The 20,651-nt window shown below is 52.0% G+C and overlaps 1 protein-coding gene and 1 long non-coding RNA gene across 2 annotated transcripts in view; one reads left to right on the top strand and one right to left on the bottom strand.

The window, feature by feature from the left end:
- Nucleotides 1-608: 608 nt before the first annotated feature.
- Nucleotides 609-2,895, bottom strand: LOC139320631 (uncharacterized). Its single transcript, XR_011600713.1, has 2 exons — nucleotides 2,775-2,895; nucleotides 609-1,003 (listed from the first exon to the last, which is right to left on the bottom strand). It is a non-coding gene; the product is annotated as an uncharacterized lncRNA (long non-coding RNA).
- SFXN5 (sideroflexin 5) overlaps nucleotides 1,623-20,651 on the top strand; it is a 48,600-nt gene continuing 29,571 nt past the window's right edge. Inside the window, exons 1-4 of the mRNA XM_070949025.1 lie at nucleotides 1,623-1,687; nucleotides 7,897-7,965; nucleotides 17,056-17,133; nucleotides 20,549-20,575. Coding sequence (XP_070805126.1) covers nucleotides 1,631-1,687; nucleotides 7,897-7,965; nucleotides 17,056-17,133; nucleotides 20,549-20,575 — 231 coding nt within the window. The 5' untranslated portion in view covers nucleotides 1,623-1,630. The remainder of the gene's footprint in view (nucleotides 1,688-7,896; nucleotides 7,966-17,055; nucleotides 17,134-20,548; nucleotides 20,576-20,651) is intronic.

The following is a 20,651-nucleotide window of genomic DNA, read 5'->3' as shown; positions in this document are numbered from 1 at the left end:
TGTTTCCTGCTCTGCAGGGTGATCTTTTCCCTAACTGGCGGGGGGGGGGAATCTCCCCTTCTGCAGAAGAGGGTAGGGGGAGCTTCTCTCGTGGTGGGTGGGCTGCCTGGTCCCCCTGCTGCTCCCCCCCCCCAGCTTTGCTGGTGGGATGGGATTTTCCTTCAGGGGTTCAGCCCTCTCCTCAAAGGTCAGCCAGAGAATTTCTACAGAATGCATGAAGGCAGTACATGTTTATGCTAGAAATAGGAAATAGAAGGAACATTGTATCATGCTTGGTGGCCTTGTAAAAACACTTTAAAAAATATTGGATGATACATAGCTTGAATACAGAATATTGATACAAAAAGTCAACATTAAATTGAAACCGGGAATTCTAAGATTGATGGACACACAGTTAGAAAAAAGTCACTGAAGATTATCTCAATATATGGTTGCCCTGGAGATTATATGCAGAGATGGGAAGATTTCGCACTGCCCTCCAGGGAGGGACGGCTGGTGAAACTGGGCAGATCTCCCTGAGATGGGTAAACTGGCTTCTTTGATTAGAGAAGAAGCATTATTTACATTTACGGACTTTTTGTGTAAAAATGAAAAAAAGAGACTTGTGATTTAGAGTTTAGAGGTTTAGGATAAATTATAGAATGAGCAACAAGTAACTTTGTTGTTGTTAGTTATGAAGTTGTGTCCGACCCATTGCGACCTCATGGACAGCGTTCCTCCAGGCCTTCTTGTCCTCTACCATCCTCAGGAGCCCATTTAAGCTCACGCCGACTGCTTCAGTGACGCCATCCAGCCACCTCGTTCTCTGCCGTCCCCTTCTTCTTTTGCCCTCCATCGTTCCCAGCATGAGGCTCTTCTCCAGGGAGTCCTTCCTTCTCATTAGGTGGCCAAAGTGTTTCAGTTTCCTCTTCAGGATCGGGCCTTCTAAAGAGCAGCCAGGGTTGATCTCCTCTAGGACTGACCGGTTGGATCGCCTTGCAGTCCAAGGGACTCGCAGGAGGGCCTTTAGAGAGGTAACGTCAGAGAGGTTAAATGTGATATGAAGATTATCAGAAGCCACTTTATTATCATTTTTTAAAGCTTTTCATGCACTTTTTGCTTTTTCTTCCTTACTTTATATTAACATTAGTCTTGAGTTTCTTTAAAAATTTTAATACACGTTAGACGCACGCACTCAGAGAGAGAGAGAGAGAGAGAGAGAGACTTCAATTCCCAGGATCCCCTGCTGGTTGACCTATTGCAGGGGTGGGGAACTAGCACCCCTTTATGACTTGTGGCGTCTGGCTCGGGAGTTCTGGGAAGCCCGTAGTTCCCACCTCTGATCTCTCGGAAGGGTGTTCCAGTCCTGGCGCCCGCGAGCTCCTCCTTGGGGAAGGCTGCGGACGGTCGGCGCTGCCCCGCCCGCCCCGCACGGAGAACGGCGCTTCCTCACTCCGCCCTGTCGCGGAGGGGGCGGGGCCGCGCGGGTCCGGCCACAGAACGGCCCTTGCGCCGCCAGAGGAAACTACCCGCCCCAGCAGGCTCCGCGGGAGCTGCGGTGCGCCTCAGCCAATCGGGGGCGGGCCAGGCTGCAAGGGGCGGGGCCGGGCTGCAAGGAGCACTTCGCACGCGAAAGTGGCGCCGAGCGGGGATGGCGGAGAGCGCGGGGTTCCCGGCCTTCCAGCTGGGGAAGCCCCGCTTCGAGCAGGTGGGCTGCGGGGCTGCGCGCGCCGGCATCGGGGAGGGGGCGCCTGCCGGGCGGGCGCTGGGCCGTCCCTCGCCCGGGGGCTCCGCTGCCGGGGAAGAGCGACTCCCGCCTCCTGCCGCCAGGCCGCCCGCTGATTGGGCGCTACCGCTGTCGCTTGCCTTCTGGAATTCCCGCCCTTTTCTGGATGCCAGGAAGGTTTTTGATTGGCAGTTGCTTTCCCCCAGGGGCGGGGCTTCTCCGCCGGTGGCGAGTTCGAGTCTAAGTGCGGGAAGGAGGCGGGGGAGGGGTGCGGAGGAACTGGATCCGTCTCTAGAAGAGGGCAGGGCAGCCGTGCCAGGGCTGGGGGCAGCGGCCCCTGCGTGAGGGGGCTCAGCGCTGCTCGGCCCCGTGGGAGCTGCCCGCCTTTAGCCCAGCAGGGCAACGGCGGAGGGCGCTGACCCCGAGGGAGGGACGGGGGGGCGCAGGCTCTTCAGCCGCAGCTGAGCCGCGCTGCCCAAAGCCGGCCCGGGGGTTCCCTCCGCAAGGCTGCCCGAGGAAGGCAGAGCGGCCGGCTTCCCTCCCGGTCCTTTGCAGGGAGGAAGTTGCCTCCCCCGAGGACCCCCCCCTTCTCTCCTCTCCCGGGCTCAGAGCCCCCGGAGGACCCTTGGCGGGGGAGGGGCGCTTTTGGGGCAGCCGAGGCCTTTGGAAGGAGGGGGCAATTTCACCCAAAGGGAGCCCCCCCTCCTCCCTCTGCCCCCCCCCCCCGACAAAGGGCCTGCCTGGGTCTTCCTGCCTGGCAGTGCCAGCCTTCCGGGAGCGGAGGTGCCCTGCTGCTTTGGGGGGGGTGTCCCTCATCTGTCATTGGGGAATGGCCGCCTTTCTGAGAGGCAGAACGAATGACTTTCTTTGCCTTCTGCTCTGCTCTGGGCCACTGGCAGCCCCTTCGCTTCATTGGAAGGGATGCCTCATGTCCTACTTCTGGCCCACCCCAAAAAGTACACAGGTTTATTTGCCACGGGTTCTAGTCGAAGTTCAGCCTCCATAAATACCACTAAACCTTGGACTTTGCTCGTCAGAACTGCCCAGGTGATAAGAGAGAAAACCTTACCTGGCTGTTTCCTCCAGACCTTCAACCCTCTGAAGGGCCTGGGGCAGCCCGTGCTGCTTCCTCAAGGCTGTTTTGCTCCTTTGCTGAAGAGGGGCTGGTCCCTTTGGAGGGGCGCCTGCACCCTTCCGGAGTTTGCTGGGCTGACTCGCCTCACCAAGTGAGCAAACAGGAAGAAGAGGCAGAGTTTGGCCAGAGAGTCAAACAGAAGACTTCCCCATTTTCATTCCATCTTTCAGCCAGCCTCTTTCCCTCCAGGCTTGCCCTGGGGGGGGCGCGAAGTTTTGGGGAGCCTGCGGCCCGGAGTGAACAAACAGAGTTAGAGGGCGCATGAAAATTTGGGGAGGGGAGGAGCAGGGAAGGCTCCAGGTACCCCAGACAACCAGGGAACAGCATGTGACCTGCTGCAATGGAGTTTGTGTCTTTATGGGGAGGGAGGGAAGGGCCTGAGGAGGGGGATTCCACCACCTCCCAGGCAGAGAGAACATGTTGCGGATTGCTGCTTTAAATTTCAAGAGTAGATCCCAACTAGTGGAGAGCAAAGCAGGAAGGATTCCATGGATGAAGGTCCTTAGGGGAAAAAACAGTTGGGGAGAGTTGGGAAACCTAAAAACGAGATAATTAAAGCCCAAACCTAGTCAATTCCAAAGAGAAATGAAATGGGAGACCTTCCCAATGAGGCCACCATGGTTGCACCAAAAGCTCTCTGGTGGACTGAGAAAAGGGACAAGTTTAAGAAATGGAAAGGGGCACGTAGAGAAAACAGAACATCAGCAAATAACTCTAATCTGCACAGATGGAGTCAGGAAGGCAAAAGGTCAGCATGATGATGAACAAGAAGGAAGGTTCTTTGGGTATGTGTGGAACAATGGAGGTCAAGGAAGCAGACGGTCAACCGGTCCCCTAGGCTGTGGACTATCCTAGGCTGTGGAAGGAAGCAGCAGGTGTGATCTCAGGAGCATCTTCTGTAGTCTCTGACAGTGCTGGGATCCACAGGAAAGGCCAGAAGACTGGAGAAAACCTGATATTGTCCCAAGCTATAGAAAAGGGGGCTCAGGAAACTGTAGACCAATCGGCTTAACACCAATCCTATCGGAAGGCATTGGGTTTGCAAGATTTCACCAAGGCTTTGGTCCTTTGATAAGATGGCCCATTGCCCCGTCCTTCTTCAAATAGGACAGTATGGGCTGCTCCACCAGATGGAGTTGCAGTTGGTTGAACATCCATACCCAACACTTGGACCTTAATGGACCTGTGTCAAGCTGGGGGCATTGGGGTATCTTGCAGCTCTGTCCTGGCTCTGTTCTTCCTCAGCCTTCTTAGATCTTAAGTGGGGGGGGGGAGTGTCAAGGAGATGCTCATCAAATTTGCAGATGGCCACAAGCTGGTAGAAACTTGAAGCATCTCAGAAGACGGATTAACATTCAAAGGAATCTTGATAGACTTGAAAATTGGCCCCTTTTTTAAAAATGCTATTTAGCAGCAAGAAATAGAAAAAGCCAGAGGCCCATGAAGAAGAAAAGGGTTCTTTTCCGGAGTGACCTGAGGATCCCTGCCCTAGTCTTGGGGCTGGACTAGAAGACCTTGAGCCACCCTGGAAGTCTGCGGAATGTGTTGGAGCAGATGAGGGGGGGGTCCCAGATGTGTCCTAGGAGGACAGAGAAGTTAGGAAGGTCTGGGAGGAGCATCTCACTCACCCACCCTCTCTGGCAGAAGCAAACTTTTGGGAGAGCCTGGGTTCAGGTGGCACTCTAGCCTCTCCCTCTTAGAGAATGGATTACAGCCACGCAGGCAGACCACATTGTGGGGTATTGTAGAAGACACGTGGACCACAAGGACTGGAGAAACTCTAGAGGAAGAAGAGGCACATTGTGATGATGGATGATTCCTTGCTAAAAGGACCCCAGGAGGCTGTGCACAGTCCTTGTATGATGTCGTGGGAAAGGTGGCCTTCCAGGGGCCCACACAGGCCGTGTGGCAGACTGAACTTACCTAAACTCACTCACAAGGTTCCTTCCGGTCATGTCCAGGCAAATGACCCATCCAGAAGAACAATTCCAAGCACCTCTGGAGACTCTGAATTGGTAGTCAAAACCTCAGGTGCCTCAGCTGAGCGCACTGTGTGAGAAACTCACAGGGAGGACTAGAGGTCCTAACTCCAAGGGCCAAAGTGGAAGGTTGGCAACCCTGACATTTCATTGGCACAAAGGCTACATTTAATTCCAGGCTGAATGAGATGGGTATGTTGCACTTTACATACAGGAAAACATGCATACTTGCCCCAAAATTCAGGAATGGACCATCCAAACCCTTGGATAAGAAATATTTGGATAAGAAAAAGAGGAAGGAAGAAGTAAAGTGAGGATGGGAATTCATTTTGGGATCCCTGACCGGCCTCTCAGAGAGGCCTGAGAGGGAGATAATGGAGGCTTTTGATTCCCCTGCCAGGAAACTGCTGAGAGATGGAAGCCCAGAAGATTGTGGTCGTCTCTTACTGATAGTGACGATCGTTCTCTGAGGATCCACGGTCTGGGTCCACGGAGCTGGTTCTGAGACAGTCTGCCGGCGTGGCAGGCGTGGCACAGGCGAGGGGAGCTGGGCCAGCTGTCTGGTTCGCTTAGCTAACGAGAGCGGCTGCTTTGTTTTCTGCTGTGTCTCTGCCCAGAACTAATTTATTTTATGAAAAGATTTGCTTAATTAGTTTTGTTCTTTTGTAAGTGAGCCAAGCCATGTGAGAGGGAGAAGCTGGAGGTGTTCTGCACCAATTAATTTTTTTTCCCCAGTGCTGATTAACAGAGTTTTTCTTCAAACTCTTCGGGCTCAGGCAGGGCGTGGGAGGGACGAATTCCTCTGCGCTAGCTTCGTTAGGGGTGGCTGTGAATGGCCGCTTTGAAGTGCCCGCGGGACGGGATGGGCACCTGCCTGGGTTTGGGGGTGCAAGGATGCTCTTCTAGAAAGGGCCCGCCATGGAGCCCTTCCAGGACGGGGGTCTCGGGGTGGACTGGTGGAAGGGCTCCATCCGCAGTGCCCCAAGCAAGGCTTCCAGAAGGTCAGGGTTGTACGATGCACACCGGTGGACAGGGGGTACGATCTCCATTGGCACTGCACGTGTGGATTGAGATGACCCCTCCGGAGCAGCTGTCGCACCAGAGAGATGTAAAGTGACTGGGTGCCCCTGAGGAAGGCCGAGGGCCTGGTGTGCTTCTGCCTCGGACTCCAACCACAAGAAGGGCTGATTTCCATAGCTTGAGGAGCATTTCTGCTGGCAGAGGCTCCAATAGAAAGGGGGGATCCCTGCCAGGGAGAGTTCTGCCCCCCCGAATGGATCAGCCTTTGCCAGTCAGACGCTCCCTTTGTGATGGCCGGTTCCTGCTCCAGGAGCCATAGAGGGGGCAGCTCTATGGCCAGGAACCCTGGGGCCCCTCACCTGCTGCTGTGCCCCTGCTGGAGGGGGTGGGGCTTCTTGGGGTCTCCATCAAAGGGCCGCCATTGCTCAGGTTTCTCTGAAGAGGAGGGGAAGATCTGGTGTGCTGGGTGGAGGGCAATCCCTGCTTTCCTTCTGAAGCGCCAACCTCAACCCCTGTGGTGCTGTGCCTGGCAGTGCCCGGGTTTCTTTTTTTTATTGAAAAAGTTTTACAAACATCAATTTTTCCCCCATTTCCCCCCCCAAACCCTCCCCCCCCATGACTTCCCCAAGGTGAAATCCATCCACATTGTATTATATCATACTTTACCACCCTTCTATTCTCCTCCCTGTGGACTATAAATTTCTACATAACAATAAACAATTTTGCCCCCATATACTATACATTTCTACACAACATTTAGCTAAAAGCTATCTGGTACTTCCTGGTTTGGTATTTATTCTGCACATAATCTATCCAATTCTTCCACTCCCATGCATAACTCTCTTGAGTCCGGTCTTTTAAGTATGCGGATATCTTCGCCATTTCTGCAAAACTGGCCATCTTCAAAGTCCATTCTTGAATTGTAGGCATATCATCCCTTTTCCAATATTGAGCAATCAGTAACCTGGCTGCTGTCACCATATACAATATCAATTTTGTTTCACCCACTGAAAAACCCTTAACTATACCCAGTAAAAACAAATGAGGAGAAAATTGAATTTTTTTCTTTAAAACATTTTGCATAACCCACCAAATTTTTATCCAAAAAGCCTTGGCTTTCTTGCATGTCCACCATATATGATAATATGTAGCATCTAAACAATCACATCTCCAACATTTCGGTTGAACATTAGGATACATACATGACAATTTCTTAGGATCTAAATGCCACCTATAAAACATTTTATAAAAAATTTTCCCTTAAATTCTGCAACTGTGTAAACTTAACATTCTGAACCCATATTTTTTCCCATGTTTCCATCATAACTGGTTCTCCAAAATTTTGCGCCCATTTTATCATACAATCTTTAACCAATTCATTTTCTGAATCTCTTTCTAACAAAACATTATAAATCCTCTTAATATGCATTGGGCCTTTCTCTTTTATCTGTCTAACCAATTCTTCTTCATGCAACATTAAACCGTTTTTTTGATCTTCTCTCCATCTCAATTGAAGTTGATTATACTGTGCCCGGGTTTCTTGACCAAGGCCACAGCTGTTTACAATGGTCTGGGGGTTTGGACTGAAAAGTGGGGGGTTGAGGTCCCCCAATATCCTGGTTTTGAGCGGTAGGAACGTCCCCAGAGTGGCCTCTGAGCTGAACTCAGCGTCTGTAACAAAAAGGAATCCTGGGGAGCCATATCCCCCATGCTGAAGGTCCAGAGGGGTCGCCCCAGACATCCCAGGAGCCCTGGATCAGTAGTAACACTGGGGGCGGGGGGGTGAAGCTTGGCCCTGAATGGCACCTGCTTTTATAGCCCCAGCAGTGAGGGGGGGAGGCTGGGGGCCTTTCGGCATGAAGTGTTGCCTGGGGCTTTGGTGGGCTGGGCTCTTCCGTGGGGGCCACAGGCGCTTTGGAGAAGAGGCAGGAGGGCTGCCAGGGGTCCCTGGGTCAGAGGGAGGGAGGCAGGCTGCTTGGCCGGCGGGTGGGGGGGGAAGGAAGGCCTTGCGGATGGGTGGCTCTCTGGTCCTGATGCTGGTGCTTCTGTCTCCACAGGGCTCGTTTTATGGCAGATTGAGACACTTCCTGGACATCATTGACCCCCGCACTCTCTTCGTCACAAAGGTAACGTCTCTGCCCCTCCTCGGGCCCTCCTCTCGCCTGAAACGATTTCCCTCCTAGACAACGCTTCCTTGGCGTTTTTCTTTGCAAAAAGTCCTGCTCTGATCATGGATCCAGTTTAATGCTTGAGCTGGGAGCTGGTTGCCTTCCTGGGCTGGTTGAGTTCTGGCAGAATCTGAAGGGTGGCAAGTGGCATTTTCTGCCTTGGGATTCTCTGTCTGGACTTGCTCACCGCTCCCCTTCACCCGTTCTCGCTTCCCAGCCATCCTTTCAAGCCTCTCCTGCCCTCCCCTCCAACGTCTCCCTCCTTGCTGCTTTGTTACTGCTTCAGGTGCAGTGGGGCACCCCTCCTGCCCTCAAAGAACAGCAGCATGCCCCCCTGACTCCCTTCTCAAATCCATTATGTGCTGCCTATTATTTGCTGGTAGCAAATAAATTTAATAAATAATAATTAGATTGAATAGGACGCGGTGGCTCAGTGGCTAAGATGCTGAGCTTGTCAACCCAAAGGTCGGCAGTTCAGTGGTTGGAAACCCTAGTGCCGCAGAACGGGGTGAGCTCCCGTGACTTGTCCCAGCTTCTGCCAACCTAGCAGTTTGAAACCATGTTAAAAAATGCAAGTAGAAAAATAGGAACCACTTTTGGTGGGAAGGGAACAGCGTTCTGTGCGCCTTTGGCATTGAGTCATGCTGGCCACATGACCACGGAGACGTCTTCGAACAGCGCTGGCTCTTCGGTTTTGAAACGGAGATGAGCACCGCCCCCTAGAGTTGGGAACGACTAGCGCATATGGGCGAGGGGAACCTTTACCTTTAATTAGATTAGTTTTCACTTTGAATTAACCCTCTCGTGTCTAATACAGCAGCAACCGGGGGCCACAGCTAATGTTCTCCAAGGAAGGCAGCCTAGATCGCCAACTTCTGCAAAGCTCACCTTAGTCTTACCTGCTCCTGTGGGCAGTTTTCCCCTGGACAAGCATGTCCCAAGTGACCAGCTGAAGGGGTCCCCCCACCTGAGTGACCTGCCCCTTGATGGGTCTCTCTCTGCCTGCTGCTTTGTGCCAGCCTTGGCCCTTGCTGGGGGGTGGGGTGGGGGCTCATTCAAAAACGGTTCTGGGACTTGAGGGTCCCAGCAAAGGAACCAAGGTTTCAGGAGGAACCTGGGGATGGGCCGTGTGGCCTTGTCCATGCCAGAGCCAGTGACCATATGCGTCTCCCATCCCCTCTGGTGCCCTGGGATTCCTGGCACGTCTCCCTGGAGGAAGCTGCTGCATGCCCCTTGGTGGGAGGGGTGGGGGAACCGATGGGGAATTCCTTTTGCAGGGCAGGAATTCTGCTGCTCACTATGCAGTTAGCACTTAGGAATATCCATATTGTTAAGTAGTTTGATGCATTTTCTCTGGCTTGGCATGAAATGGATTAGGAACTAGGAATGATGAAATCTCTCTGTGTAGGTGTGTGATGCCTCCAAAATAATTAGCTACATCAACATTTTCTGCAAGGATTAAATGTCTAATGATGTTAACCTACTAATATATGTATAAATATATTTGGACCTGATTACTATCATACTTTAAGGAGGGCAAGCAGTTAATTATCCCCCCAAAGCACACTTAATTTCTGTCCTCCATTATCAGTTCCTTTTCTGCACTTATTTATCTCCATTAATTTCTTACACCTCACAGTCCCTGATGAAAAGTGTGACATACTTGGAGACAGTCAGAGATCCCATTTCCCCCCCCCAATGGTTTTTTTAAGTTTGTGTGTTTGTGTGCAAGAGGGATGGAAAAAAAAAATTAAGGACACAGAATTGGAGGGTGGAGCAGGTGAGTAACTGGGGAGGGTTGTTATATATAGTGGGTGGGTGGGTGTTTGTTATTCATACAAGAGGGAGAGAGCCACAACTCTCCAGCTGAAGGCAGCATCCTGTCACCCTAGAGGACAACCAGACCCACCAGGGATTAAGCCCCAGCAAGACCCACCCACAGCCCTGGTGCCCCTCATCTCTCCAACCCCCCCCCCAGCTGCCCCACACATCCCAGTTGGCCATCCGGGGCCTGTTTGGGACCTCCTGGGTAAACCCCCCTATGTGGTTGCCACTCTTTGGAGCCTCATACTGGCCAAGGCAGATGAATTCAGCCTGAAAAGTGCCAGGGTTTGATGTGTCCGTTGAGGAATTTATCAACAAAAGCTAATTATCACTACTCGGGACTGAAACATCAAGACCAGCCAGGCAATGTTGTGTCACGCACACGAGGAAAGACCTAAAGAGACAGAATTCGGGAGGTGCCCCTTGCTTGATGTTTTTCAACCTCCACAATGTTAAGACGTGTGGACCTTAGTTCCCCAGAGGATGCCCCAGAGGTGACAAAGTTGTCAAAGTTGAAAAACTTTGCTCCAGAGTAGAAAAGGCACAGCCCTCCCCAGCTGTTGGCTGTCTGCTTTGGAAATAGCGGTTCCGGTTAGTTGATTTGTTTACAGCCCAAGACGGTCATAAAATTCCTTCGGATACAGAGATTGTGTGTGAACATATGGACCAGGGTTGGGGGACCTTGGCCCCTTTATGACTTGTGGACTTCAATTCCCAGAATTGCTGAGCCAGCCACGAAAGGGCCCAGGTTTCCCCACCCCTGATCTAGGCAGAGAGTTAAAAGACAATAATGGAAGGAGTGGATGAAATGATTGTCAATCTGAATCCTGATAAGAATTTGGCAACCTCCTTGGAGGCATCTAGAAATTGGTCACTGAAAAAGAGAACGGTAACACCTTGAGTGTAAAAAAAGATTAATTTTTTTGACAATTGGGCATTTTAGCAACCCATGTGAACCAGAGTTACTCTCCATATCAAAGCCTACACAAGTTGGAATTGTGCAAGGAAAGGCAGCCTGTGTCCTTCCATATCCTAATGGGAGCCCATAATTTTGGCCAGGGAAAAAATCCTCTTGTCAAACATTAAAAAAAAAAAAATTGGGGATAGTCCCAATAATTGTGACAGGACCTGCAGTATAGTGGGCATGGGAAATCCATTGAGATGTCCCAAATATTTTGCTTAAATTTGCACGTGTTTTATTAAGGCTGAGAGTGGATATTGCCAGAACAGAAAAGCCAAACCAAGATTAATTCCTCCCTGGGGGAGAAACACCCCCATCTAACAAGGTCCAGTGCGGCAAGGAAGTCCCTCGAGGGATCAGCTTTGGCCAGAGGCCAGAGTGCCTGATAAGCCTCGGAGGAAACACCGGTTGAATTCTGGTCTTTGAGAGCCCCCAGAGTTGCTTCGGGGATTCACTTTACATCTTTTGTGGATTTTAATTGGATGGCTTTGAAGCCTGTGGAGAATCGGGACTGAACACCGGGCAGTATTAAACCAGAAGTTTCAATACTTTAATTGCTTCTTGGGCCTGGTTGTTAACGGTGTTGCCTCACACATTTCATAATCGCCAGGAATGCTCCGTGTTCTTAGATTAAGCTCCCTCGCTTGGTTAGTCCACCAGCCAGAAAGTTGAAAACAAGCCCTTAAGTACCTCAAAGGCTGCATCCGTCCGTCTCCCACCGTTCTTATAACTAGCTGGAGCTCTGAAACTCTTTCTTGAGAATACTAAAAACTCAGGGCCATTAATTTCAAGGTGCTCCATAGGGCAACACTTCCCAAACCTGGAAAACTTGCCCAAAATTGTGTAACTGTCTTTTGTTTACTTATGTAATGACACACAATTCCATTGCCCAATTACAACAGGGACATTTAAATTGACTTTAAATTTAAATTGAAGAAGGAGTCAACCTATTCTCCAAAGCCCCTGAGGGCAGGACAAGAAGCAACAGATGGAAACCAATCAAGGGGAGAAGCAACCTGGAACTGAGGAGGAATTTCCTGACAGTGAGAACAGTCAACCAGCGGAACGACTTTCCTCCAGAAGCTCCATCACTGGAGGCATTCGATAAGAGATCAGACAGCCATTTATCCGGGGTCTTCTGTTTGAGCAGGGGGCTGGACTGGAAGACCTCCAAGGTCCCCCTCCAACTCTGTTATTTAAATTTAAATTGAAGAAGGGCTCAACCAATTCTCCATTTTGTTTTGCTAAACAAAACAGTTGTTAAGAGAATTGCCTCATTTTATGACCTTTCTTGCTACAGTTGTTATGTGAATCACTCCAGTTGTTCATTAGTAACATGGTTGTTCAGTGAATCTGGCTTTCCCACTGACTTGGCTTGTCAGAAGGTCATAAAAGAAGATCATAAAAGGGCTGTGGTGGTGCAGTGGTTAGAGGGCGGGATGGCAGGCAAACTCTGCCCACAGCCAGGAGTTCGATCCTGACTGCCTCAAGGTTGAGTCTTCCTCCCTCCCTCCCCCTCCCTTCCTTCCTTTTACAACCCTTTTGTGGTCCCTTTACAACCTCTGGACTTCAACTCCCAGAATTGTTTTGCTACTGTTGTTAAGCGAATCACGCAGTTGCTAAGTGAACCCAGCTTCCCCAATTGACTTTACTTGCCTGAAGCCGGCTGGAAAAATCACAGATGGTGACCGCGTGACGCTGCAACCATGGCAAATACATGCCAGTTGCTAGGCACCCAAAATTAGATCATGTGAATGTGGGGACAGTTGTAAGTGTGAGGACAGACTCATGTTTTTCGGTCCCAATGTCGCTTTGGACACTCGCTAAGCCAGTGGTTTTAAGTCAAGGACTCCCCGTAGATAGCCTGAGTCCAGCGGCCCTTCAGGCTGGCAGAGCAGAGGGGAAGCGTCTGTGCGCAGGGTGCGGTTAATTCCCACCCGCATCCTGGTGGGAAGCGCCTGTGATTCAGGCATGATTCATGCCAGCAGCCAGACCAGGGTGGCAGATGGGCAAAGAAGCCGGGATTGAGCTGGTGGGTTGTTCGCAGGCTGGGCTGGAAGCCTCAGGCAGAGTTGAAAGGATTCCGGGTTTGAAGTCCTGTTTACAACAGCAAAGTGGGGATCACGAGCCAGTCCCCGTCTCTCAGCCTGGCCCACCTGACAGGGTGGTTGTTCTATGGAAGATAGGAGGAAAAAGGAATGCAGGTAGTCCTTGGCTTACGATCACAATTGAGCCCCAAATGTCTGTTGCTAAGTGAGACAACTGTTAAGTGAGTTTTGCCCCATTTTATGACCTTTTTTGCCACGGATGTTGAGTGGGTCTGGCTTCCCCATTGACTTTGCTTGTCGGAAGATCGCAAAAGGGGATCACGTGACCTTGGAACGTTGCAACCGTCATAAATACAAGTCAGTTGCCAAGCGTCCGAATTTTGATCAGGTGACCACAGGGGAGGCTGCAACGGTCGTAAGTGTGAAAAACGACCATAAGCCACTTTTTCTGTGCTGTTGTAACTTCAAACGGTCATTAAATGCACTGCTATAAATCTGCCCTGAGTTATTTGTAAAAATAATAGAAGGCAGGATAAAAAAGTCTTTTTCGTGAAAGGAAGATCCATCGCGTTGCATTGCTCACCTGTGGCTCCTCCTGAGCTGCTTGGGCTTCTGCCTTCTTCCCAAGCAAAGGGGGGGGGTACCTGATCGTCAATCAATCAGCTGGGAGGGACCTTGGAGGCCTTCTAGTCCAGCCCCCTGCTCAAGCAGGAGACCCCATACCTCCCCGGTGCATATAGGAAGACGCCACCGGGCTTTGCAGCGGATCTCTCTTAATCTGAAGCTGCGCTTACACACTGGACGCAATCCACGCACTCCCCCCCCCCCTTTTCAGTCATTGATGACTAAGCGGTGAGCATCCACGAAGCCCAGACCCAGACCTTCTCCAAGTCCTCCTGGAGTGATTAATCTGTGAAGGAGAAAATGCCAGGTTTCCCCTCCTCCTAAATGAACGTTTTCCACCCTGGGGAGAAGCGTGGAAAGGCTCCTCGGGGGCTCTCCGTGCAAAGGCCCTGGTGCCCTTGAGGGTCCTCTTGGACGGAAGCTCTTGCGTAGATGTTTGAGGGAATAGTGGCCACTCCTCCAGCCGGACTCTCTGGGCTAAGCTCGGAAAGAAACCCTTCCTCACTATCCAGGCAGCAGGCCCTTAAACCTTGGACGATTTTTGACATTTTAATGATGAAAGAAATTTCAATCTTGCAAAAAGAATTGCATGTAGCTGATGCCAAAGCAACAGCAACAAAGAGGCAGGATAAATTCCCAAGATATCTTGGATAAGCCGGTGGTCCCCGTTCCCTCTCGGGCTTCCATCCCCACAGGTCCGCTGCTGGTAGAGCTCTCCCCAGACCCCCTTCTGGAGCTGAGCTCCTGCGCCTGTGCGGAGAGGATCTGCCTTCTTCTTCTTCTTCCTGGCAGGTGTCAGACTTCGGTGCTTAAAATTAGGCTCTTAATTGCTTATAATGAAACTGTGTGGGACCATCTGAAGGATTCGGCAGGTTTTTTGCGAAGCTAATTTAGTCCATGCGACATTTGCTGCTAACGCACAGCAGGGGATTGGGGAGTTCGGGGAACTGGCAGGCTGCCGGGGGTGCGGGGGGGGGGTGTACCCTCCCCCTCCCCCCCAAGAGGGAAGTGGCCAAAGTGGCTGCCAGAGTATTGAAAGGGCTGCTTCCCTCTATGACGGCTCCGGCCGGATGGTGGTTCTGGGTTTTGGGTGGCTGTTGTTGTAGTGGCACAGGTAGTCCTCGACTTACAACTGTAACGGAGCCTGGCCATTTTAAAGTGGGTCAGCATATGAATGACTCTTTTGGGGCAGTCGCAAAACACTTCTTGCCAGGACCCAGATGTAAATGCGGTTTTTGGCAACCACATTCAGGGGAGTGTGGAATGCTGCAAACAGCTGCTGATCTCATCCCAAAATGCCATCACAGGATGGTGGGGAGGGGGGAGCATTCAGACCTTCAGAATCAGGTGTTAAGTACCTTTGGGGGGGTCTCTTGCAACATCAAATGGTCACTAAGCAACCTGTTATAAGTAGAGATGTTTTTGTGTTGTGTTATGTATGTGTCCACTTTTGAGAGCAGGCAACAGAATTTCCTTTTTAATGGGTACCAGTGTGCCCACAGGAAAAAAAATGACAATAAAGGTTATCTTATCTATCTAACCTTACAGATTGGGGCAGCAGTATTGGGATGCCAGCAGCCGCAGCCAAGGAAGAAGGCAGTGGAGTGAAGGGTTAGGGCAAGGCAGGGGGCATTCCTATTCGCTTCTGCTTGGGCCAGGTCCCAGGTTGGGGGGGGGGCTTCACCTCCTGGCTGTGGGAGTCCCCCCACCTCCCTGCTTGCATCCAGGCCCACTTTGCTCAGCTTTGCACTCCTGTGTCTTCCCTCAGGGCAAGCTTCTCTCTCAGCCCCCCAAAAAGAGGGTGCAGAGTTGCCCAAAGCCTCTCAGGCAAGCCTGGGCCATTTTGTGCTGCTGGGGGGGGGGGAGGGGGGGCATTGGTCCTGTGCGGCCAGCTGGGCCCTGCCAAGGTTGTTATAGTAACCAGGAGAGGACAAGAAGGTCCATTGATGCATTTTCTGGGTCTTCATTCAGAAGAGCGGAGGGAAGCACAGAGACGGGCTGCAGAGAAGGCCTGGAGTTGGACAATTCGGGTGTCCAAAAACATGCTAATGAGGAGGAGGAGGAGGAGGAGAGAGTCTCCCTGGAATGCTAAGCAGAGCTTGGCTGCCTCTTCACAGGAAAATGGGTCACTTTCTTGGCTGCTTGGTTACCATTCACCGGCCTGGCTCTGGAGGCTCAAGCCAGCAGGCGGTGGGAGGCCTTGGCTCTCCTCCTCTAGGCCTTGGATGCCCCCTCCCCTCCCGCCTCTAGGGCTGTTCTGGGGCTGCCCCACTGAGAGCAGTTGTACTAGGGGACGATTTGGGTCCCTGGCTGCAATTAGGGGAAAAGTCCATCTTACGAGATGAACTTGGTCATTTGTCCAGTGTCTGCCATTGGGTGCTGCCCTTCTCTGATCTGGCAAATTTCTTCACTCTTCCCCACATCGTCTCCCATTGCGCTGCTTGTGTACCAAAAAAGGAGAATCTTTGGAGCTCAGGGTTGAAACGAGTGGCCCTGGGTGCTCTCTGAGCTGGGTGGCTTCCTTGCAGATGTTTCAGGACCCAGCTAGGGAAGGTCATCAGTGCTAGGAGGGAGTGGAGTTTGGGGGGAGGAGGACTACGGGGCCCTGGGTGCTTTCTGAGCTGGGTTGCTGTCTTGCAGCCCTTTCATGACCCAACTAGGTCACATCATCAGTGCTAGAAGGGGTCAGGGTTCACTCTGATGATGTTAGCTAGTTGGGTAATGAAACATCTGCAAGAACCCAGCTCAGAGCGCAGGAAAGACCCTTCAAGAAAAGGGTGGCTGGTGGAGGAATGGGGGGGGCACACAGCACTGGACTCCTAGCTCAGAGGGAAGAGAAGGTCTTGGAATGGGGGCTTCCAAGGGTCTACCCGAATCTTGGAGGCTGACTGACATACGTGCCTGAGTGGCTTGCAGGGTGGAAACGAAGGGACTTGGAAAAGCTTTAGAGCATGGGTGTCAGACTTGCGATGACGCGTTATCACGTGACGTATCGCAACTTTTTTCCCCTTTGCTAAACTGGGGGTGGCCTGGCCAGTGCGTGACACATCCGGCCCGCAGGCTGCGAGTTTGACACCCTGCTTTAGAGCAATTGCCGCCTTGCATGATGGTAGTACATGCCGTGGGTAAGTTGGCCGGCCATATTGATTTATTGAATAAATAAACAAATACATGAACTCTCCCATGGGGGCTTCTGTCTGATTTGGGAGGAACCCTCTGAATTATCAGTCTGGATGAGGAAGAAGCCGAGTGCCTCCATCTGCTTCCCTTGCCATCGGCCCCATCGGCTGCCCCCTCATGGACTTCTTGCCCGCTCTGGGGCCGCTGGCATGGCCAGCAGAGTGTCCTCCCTTCTCTCAAGACAGACCCGCTTGCTTAAAAGGGGAGTTCAGACAAGGCCTTGCCAACGGCTTCGAGCCTTGCTAGCAGTTGCTTGATGGCCCTCTTCTCGGGGGGTCCCACGCACAGCCCTGGCTCCCCTCTCTTGTTCCCTTCCCCAGCCAAGGACATTGCCCAGAAATGGGAGGCCCTGTGGGGCCCTGGTCCTTTTCCTTTCCTCAAGGGTGCAGGTGATGCTTGCTGTCTTTTCAGAGTCGCCTCAAGGAAGCCATGCAGCTGCTGGAGGACTACAAGCACGGCTCGCTGCCCCCAGGAACCACCAACAAAGAGGTGATCGGAGGGAAGGAACCCCCACCCTCTCCTGAAGGAGAGACCTGGGCCCAGGGTGGGGACAACCAGAGGTTAGGTAGCCAGATGATGCGGAGGCCAGGTGTGTGCCAGCTGTGCCCTTCCTGCCCGTCTATCAGTAGCCCCTGCCCTGTTGGCACAAAGGGCCCTCGAGCGTCTCTTCTCAAGAATGGCGGCGTTTGTGGAGGGCAGTGTCTTTGGGGGAGGAATCCCCTCCTGTGAGATCTCAGAAGATCCCCCCAAAAGGGCAGGAATGGGCCCGGTGGATCTGCCAGGTGTTTTTCAAGTATTTTCCTTTGATCCTCCTTGATCCAGGCTCAAGTGTTTGATAGTTTGGGTTCCATAATTGGCGTTACTGAATAGCTGGCATCCAGCGGCATTTGATGCTTTGGCCATGTTGGGCAGCTGATGAGAGCCCACGCAGGCAGCCCTTAACATACGGCCACAACACAGCCTGCCCATTACGGTCATATGTAGTGATGGTCATAAATCAAGTTGGCCATGTAACATGATTTTACAAGCTTTTTTTTGTGGTGATCATTAAGTGAACATGGTGGTCATAAAATGAACACCATGGTATTAAGCAAACGTATTGTTTGCCATATTGTAGTTTTCCAAAAATATCATAAAACACAGTCGCATGATTCCATGACCCATAAGTGCAGTTGTGTAGTGAAGTGAAGCCCCTGAAGCCATTTGGCCATGGGGAGGGAGGGGGGGGAGGGTGGCAACCATTCGAATTTCAGAGCAGGGTTGTAATTCCCTTTTTTCCAGGCAGGACACAACTTTGAGTGTTTGCTAAGTGCCCGGTTGAAAGTTGAGGACTACCCATATTTCATAGACGCCCTAAAGCACTTGAGTTCTGAATTCTGAAATAAAGGAGCTTCTCCTGGCCCAGATCCCAGCTCTTAGCTCTGGTTTCAGCTACTGCTGGGGAGATCGGGGTCCGCCCTTCGCCTGGGGGTCTCCAGGGCCAGGCCTGTGCTTGGGCAGATTGTGGAACAGTCCCGAAGTTGCAGGGCCAGGAGCTGCAATGGGCCCCGGGCATTTATCCCTTCTCTGCCCTGCAAAATCCAGGTAGAAAGGCAGCAGGCATCTCAGACACAAGCCAGCAGGTTCCACGGAGCAGCTTCCAAGGAAGGAGGGCTGCTTCCTCTTCTTCTGATGAAGGTTGCCGTAGATCTGGGCTGCACCAGCAGACAGCTGGCCAGGGCTGACTGGCACGGACCACAGACTGTAAGTGAGCAAGTCCCAAGCCAGCCAACCGGCTCCCATGGCTCTGGGTTTGGGCCTGGGCACAGGCCTCCCATCTTCAAAGAAATCGCCCCCCCTGGCTCTCATGGATCAGGAACCAGAGGAACTGTGGAAGGAAATAAAAGACGCTGCAAGGGCTGAACTTGAGAAGAAGACCAAGGAAGATAAGAAAGCAAACTGGATGTCAGAGCAAATGATGAAAGTCAGCCAGAAGAAAAGCCAAAGATCCCAAACAAGATCAGGGAATTTCAGAGACCTTTTGGGAGAAAATCAACATGGGGGGGGGGGCTGGCTCTTCTGCCCTCCCCACTAGCTGTTTCCTGGCCAAACTAGGATAGTCATTCTCTCTCTCTCTCTCACACACACACACACACACACACACACACACACACACTCCCTTTTCTCCCCAGCCTTAATTAGCCTTAGAAAAGAGCCTTTTCTCACCTGCAGATGCCCCCTGCAGTCCACACAATTGTGTGAGAGGCCCCCCTGGGAGAGCCTTTGGGATCTGCTCCATTTAGTGACCAAGCGGCAGCTGAATCATTCCAAGCTTCCTTCCCTCCATTCCAACTTCCTTCGAGGACGTTGTGAGGACTAATTAATTAACAGTGGTAAAGTGTTATTTAAGTGCTCTGAATTTTTATTACTTTGTGCCATGCAGAATTCTTCTGCTGGTGCTTTTGCTGTTTTACACCTATGTAAATCCCCTGGCTGTGGCAGGGCTCCTCGTGGGCTCGGCTGGGTGCGACCAGGAGAAGATTGAGCCTCTGATTTGCACAGCTGGAGGACAGCCAGGCGCCTGGCCAGTTTTCCCACCCCGGCTATTCGAGCCCTGATGTCTCTCAGTCAGCCACACGTCCAATCATTCGGAAGTGGCTGGGCTGGCTCGGGTGCTAAAAAGTGTTTTGGAGGCCAATTTAAGCACCGAAAGCAAACCGAGCAGAGCCCAGCAGGGTGTGCCCTGAAGAGGAGGTTGATGTGAGGAGGAAAAGGCTGATGGGAAAGAGGAGACCACGGGGGGGGGGGGGCAGGTGTCATCCAGACGGTCCCTCTTGCCCAAAGGATGAAGGACGGGCAGGCAGCTTGTCAGCCTTGGCCACCCTGGTGCCTCTGGATGTGTAGGGCGTCAAGGACCACGCTGGCTGGGATGATGAATTGTTCCATCACATTAGGAGGGCAGCAGGTTGGGGAAGGCTTGTCAAGCAGCTGAATACGGTATGAAATGAATTGCAGTTCCATTAAATTTTGTAGATGTGCTCAAAAATAAGCCCCTAAAATACTACAGACTCGGTTTGTGTGTGGGAACCACGACAGAAGAGCTTCCTGGGCAGCTGAAAGGGCTACCTCTTCCCTTCTTTACCTGATCAGAAACCCTGAGCCACAAAAGAGCTTCTTCCGATCCTTGGTGAGATTCTCATACGGAAATCCTGATTGCGTTTGGCTTCTCTGTGACACCATTTTCCTTCTTTTATTCAACAAGTTTCCTGGCTAAGGCACCCCAAACTTATTTCTGTGTGGCAAAAAGGGAGCTGGCCTGACCTGAGAAACAGTCTTCTCCAAATGCAGACTGAGATGTCTTCACGTCTCAGCCACGGAAGTGTCCAGATGTCCACCAAGAAACACAGGCCCCTCAGATTTTGGAGACTTGTTTTGGGATGGGCTGCCTAGAGGCCCTTGGCTGTGGGCAGGGCAGGACCCGAGAGGGACATCAAAAACCGTATCCTTGAATTCAGTGGTCCTTCTAGGACGGGGCTGCAGAGGCCCAGCCAGCCCTTCTCCTGAGGGCCCGTTGGCCGCATCTTCTGCCTGGGATTCTGCCTTGATTGGCCTAGGAGAAGAAGAGCCCCTTCCTTGCCCCAAGAGGGGGGAAAAGTTGCACCCACCCCATCTTACCAGCTGCAGCACACCTGGCCCCCTCTACAAGCATCTCTCTGGTTCAGGTTGTAGGGCAGGGTTAGTCAGTCCCTGCCCCCTGCCCTGCCGTGGGTTTTGGGATGAGCTGTTCCTTCCCTCCAGTGAATTTGACCTGCTCTCCTCCTTGCCCTCCCCCCCTCAAAGCTGCCCTTTGGGTAGGGTTCTCTCTTGTTGCCTTCAGCCTGCGGATTTGAACCAGCCTCCTTAACTGTGTCTTTTGCTTTTCCAGCTTTGGAGAGCACAGAAAATAAAACAGGTAACCTGCTCAGAGTCCCTCCTGGGTGACGGAGGCTGCTTCTCCTGGTGCCGCCCTTGGCCCTGACGGGGAAGAC

The sequence above is a fragment of the Pituophis catenifer genome, unplaced genomic scaffold, assembly GCF_029215685.1.
Source record: "Pituophis catenifer annectens isolate HBS135680 unplaced genomic scaffold, rPitCat1.0.hap2 SCAF_8, whole genome shotgun sequence".
In the NCBI taxonomy this organism is placed as follows: Eukaryota; Metazoa; Chordata; class Lepidosauria; order Squamata; family Colubridae; genus Pituophis; species Pituophis catenifer.
This window is presented reverse-complemented; position numbering and strand designations above follow the sequence as displayed.